Genomic DNA, 3,332 nt, shown 5'->3' with positions numbered 1-3,332 from the left:
GCGCTTTGCACACAATACTACGGTACTACGGTAGCTGGATTTTGAAGCTGACACAGCATAGGTCATATTTTGAACAATATTTCATATTTATTTATTTAAAAAGAGCTATTATTTTGTTACAGGTTGTTACATATTTTATAAGTTATTTTTATACCATTGAGGCATAATAAAGCATGTTCATTTACCCCTTAGAAGCCTGTCTGAATTTGTGTTTTGAGGCCCTTTTTTGGAAATTAAAATATGGTCACCCTAGTCTCTGTACTGTCTCATATCAGTTCCCTTTTGTTGTTTTACAGTTGTAAAGAAGAGGCTGGTGAAACTCGTTGTTAACTTCCTCTTTTATTTCCGAACTGATGAGGAGGAGGTCAGTTGGGTTACGGTTTATACCTAGCCATAGGGCATTTGTCTGTATTCATTGTATTTCCTGTTCCTCTTATGAAAGTGAAACAAAATGTCATTATGTATTTGTCAGCCAATTGGAGCTTTGCTGCTGGAGCAGTGTCGGGTGGAAAAGGAGGACAGCCAGAGCTTTTCTATTGGTAAGTTCCACTTTCCATTTCACATTCACATGACTCACCTACACTTTCTCACTGGTTTCAGTTTGATGCTATTCACACTGCATTGATAGGTCACTTATGTATCAAAGTCCACAACTTGAAACCCGGTGTGCAATTTTATGTGTTTCTCTTTGTAGCATTTCTGGATGAAGCAGAGAGGAAGTATCTGTTTGAGTGTGACTCAGCAGAGCAGTGTAGGGAGTGGGTCGACTCGATTGTGAAGGCCAGGTAGGACCGACTCTTTTCCATCTTATTACAACAGACACCACGACCTGGCGGTAACTGACTAGATTAAATGACTACAATTTTGATAATCAGTCATTTCAGTCAATTATCCAGTACAAATACCAGAATTTCTCAAATTACAAGCTAAAGACTTTGGGTTCTATGGCTGATAATAACACAATACAGTTTAAGGGACTAATGACTGTGATTTGTCAGCTTTTTATGTTTTATTTTCATGCCTCAAAGAGAAGAATGAATGTGACTTTTGTTTCAAAGAAACCTTACAATTGCTTTCTGTCCGCACATTTGATGTACAGTGGTGTTCATAAGTTTATGAACCCATGCTTGGAATTAAAATAGCCCGACATCATCACATACCCATCACCATACATAGAGATTGGCGAGGTTTTATTTCAGTTAGACTAATAGCTGGTTTGATTTGCATTGAGAGATGTTTTTTTTTTTTTTTTTATATAGATTTTTTAGACATTGATAGTACAGGGCAGTACATAGTAACAGCATTCACAAAAGGACCAAGCTCACAATATTATTTTGTATGAGTTATTAACCCCCCCCCCCCCCCCCCCCCCCTCCCGAACATGGAGGACACCATCCAGAAAGCAAAAAGGATAGCCATAGGAACAATGACAATGATAATAATAACAACGGTAACAATAGCGGTATTAATAGTAATAATACTACCAAAAAACAAACAAACAGAAAAAACAAAAAGGAACACAAATAAACATAGGCTCACCATTGCGGAGTCTGTGTACCACACACTATAATTCTCATGGATGAATAACAACTATAAGTGCTAGACGGCTGCTAAATCGGCACAGTTTTAAGCTTACCCAAATATTTCAGCACTGGATCCCAGACAGAAAAAACATTGTTGTTCCTGGACCCTCTGAGAGTGTATTTTATTTTCTCTAACTGTATGAGCTGCATAAGGTCATTAAACCACAGAGATACATTAGGTGGATTTTTTGACTTCCAATGTAATAAAATTCTTCTGCGTGCAAGCAATGTTGTAAAAGCAATGATAATTTGATCTCTTTTCTTTATTGTCGAATATCTACTGTCGGTAGTGCCAAATATGGCCACTACTGCATTGGGTTGTAGGTCAATATTAAGAGCTTCTGACACCGTTTTAAAGATTACAGACCAATAGGATGCTAGGGCTGAGCACGACCAAAACATATGGGTTAGGTCGGCAGGAGTGTTTCGACACCTGTCGCAGCTTGCATCTATGTCGGGGTATATTTTAGCAAGTCTGGCTTTAGAGTAGTGGATGCGATGTAAGATCTTAAATTGTATTATACTTAATTTGGCACATGAAGTGCTGTCATTTACCCTTAGTAGAGCACTGTCCCAAACGCCTTCCTCCAAGTCCTCTCCCAGCTCATCCACCCAGTCTGCCTTGATCTTTGCAAGAGTCGTATTTTTAAAGGAAGATATACAGTTATAGATTCTTGAAATAAGTCCTCTAGAGTTGAAAGTAGTTTCTAACAGGGCATCTAAACCTGAAAGTGATGGTATATATGGAAAGTTGGGGTCATGATGTTGAAGGAAGTGGCGGGCTTGGAAATATCGGAAAAGGCTAGATCGAGGGAGGTCAAATTTATGTGACAGGTCATCAAAGCTAGGGAAGATACAGTTTATATACATATCTTTAAATATGTAAATGCCTTGCCTTTGCCAGAGAGTAAATTCAGAGTCTAATCTGGCTGGGAGAAAAAGATGGTTATTATGTATGGGACTTAGATGAAGAAGATTGTTAAACCCGAAGCTACGTCTAAGTTGAAACCATATTTTAAGGGTATTCATGACTACTGGATTGTCGGTGAATTGAGAAATAGAGATGGGGAAGGTGGAGGTGACCAGGGCTCTGAGAGAAGTTGAAGTGCAAGATGCAGCTTCAGACTGGCACCAGTTTGTATCAGGAGTGTGGAGCCAGTGCATGATTTTTTGAACATTTGAGGCCCAATAATAATGACAAAGATTTGGAAGAGCTAAGCCACCCTGCATTTTAGGCCTCTGCAACAATTCTAGTCGTATTCTAGGTTTCTTCCCGCCCCATATAAATGAGATGAAAATCTTATCAATAGATTTGAAGTAAGATTTAGGGAGATAGAGTGGAATACACTGGAACAGGTAGAGAAACTTGGGAAGCACATTCATTTTTATACAGTTCACTTTCCCTGCTAAAGACAGATGAAGTGTCTTCCATTTGTCCAGGTCTGATTTGACTCTCTCAGATAGCAAATAGAAGTTTTCTTGGTAAAGCTTCTGCATGTCCCTTGTGATGTTAATGCCCAAATATCTAAAGCCATTCCTAGACATTCTGAACGGTAGAGCGTTGTCGTGTATTTGAAGAGCCAGGTCATTAACAGGGTAACATTCACTTTTACTAAAATTCAATTTGTACCCAGAAAAAGCACCAAATCTCCTCAAGGCATTAATCACATGGGGGGCACTTGAAACAGGGTCTGATACATACATTAATAAATCATCTGCGTACAGAGAAACTCTATGTTCCCCCCCCCC

The 3,332-nt window shown here is 39.0% G+C and overlaps 1 protein-coding gene across 2 annotated transcripts in view; it reads left to right on the top strand.

The window, feature by feature from the left end:
* The window catches only part of LOC116699723 (pleckstrin homology domain-containing family J member 1), a 1,497-nt gene extending 539 nt beyond the window's left edge, over nucleotides 1-958 (top strand). For both annotated transcript variants that reach the window (XM_032532435.1, XM_032532436.1), the window contains 3 exons: nucleotides 297-364; nucleotides 473-539; nucleotides 695-958. In XM_032532435.1, the coding sequence (XP_032388326.1) occupies nucleotides 297-364; nucleotides 473-539; nucleotides 695-789 (230 nt within the window). In that variant the 3' untranslated portion in view covers nucleotides 790-958. The remainder of the gene's footprint in view (nucleotides 1-296; nucleotides 365-472; nucleotides 540-694) is intronic.
* The last annotated feature ends 2,374 nt before the right edge of the window (nucleotides 959-3,332 follow it).

The sequence above is a fragment of the Etheostoma spectabile genome, chromosome 12 (assembly GCF_008692095.1).
Source record: "Etheostoma spectabile isolate EspeVRDwgs_2016 chromosome 12, UIUC_Espe_1.0, whole genome shotgun sequence".
In the NCBI taxonomy this organism is placed as follows: Eukaryota; Metazoa; Chordata; class Actinopteri; order Perciformes; family Percidae; genus Etheostoma; species Etheostoma spectabile.
This window is presented reverse-complemented; position numbering and strand designations above follow the sequence as displayed.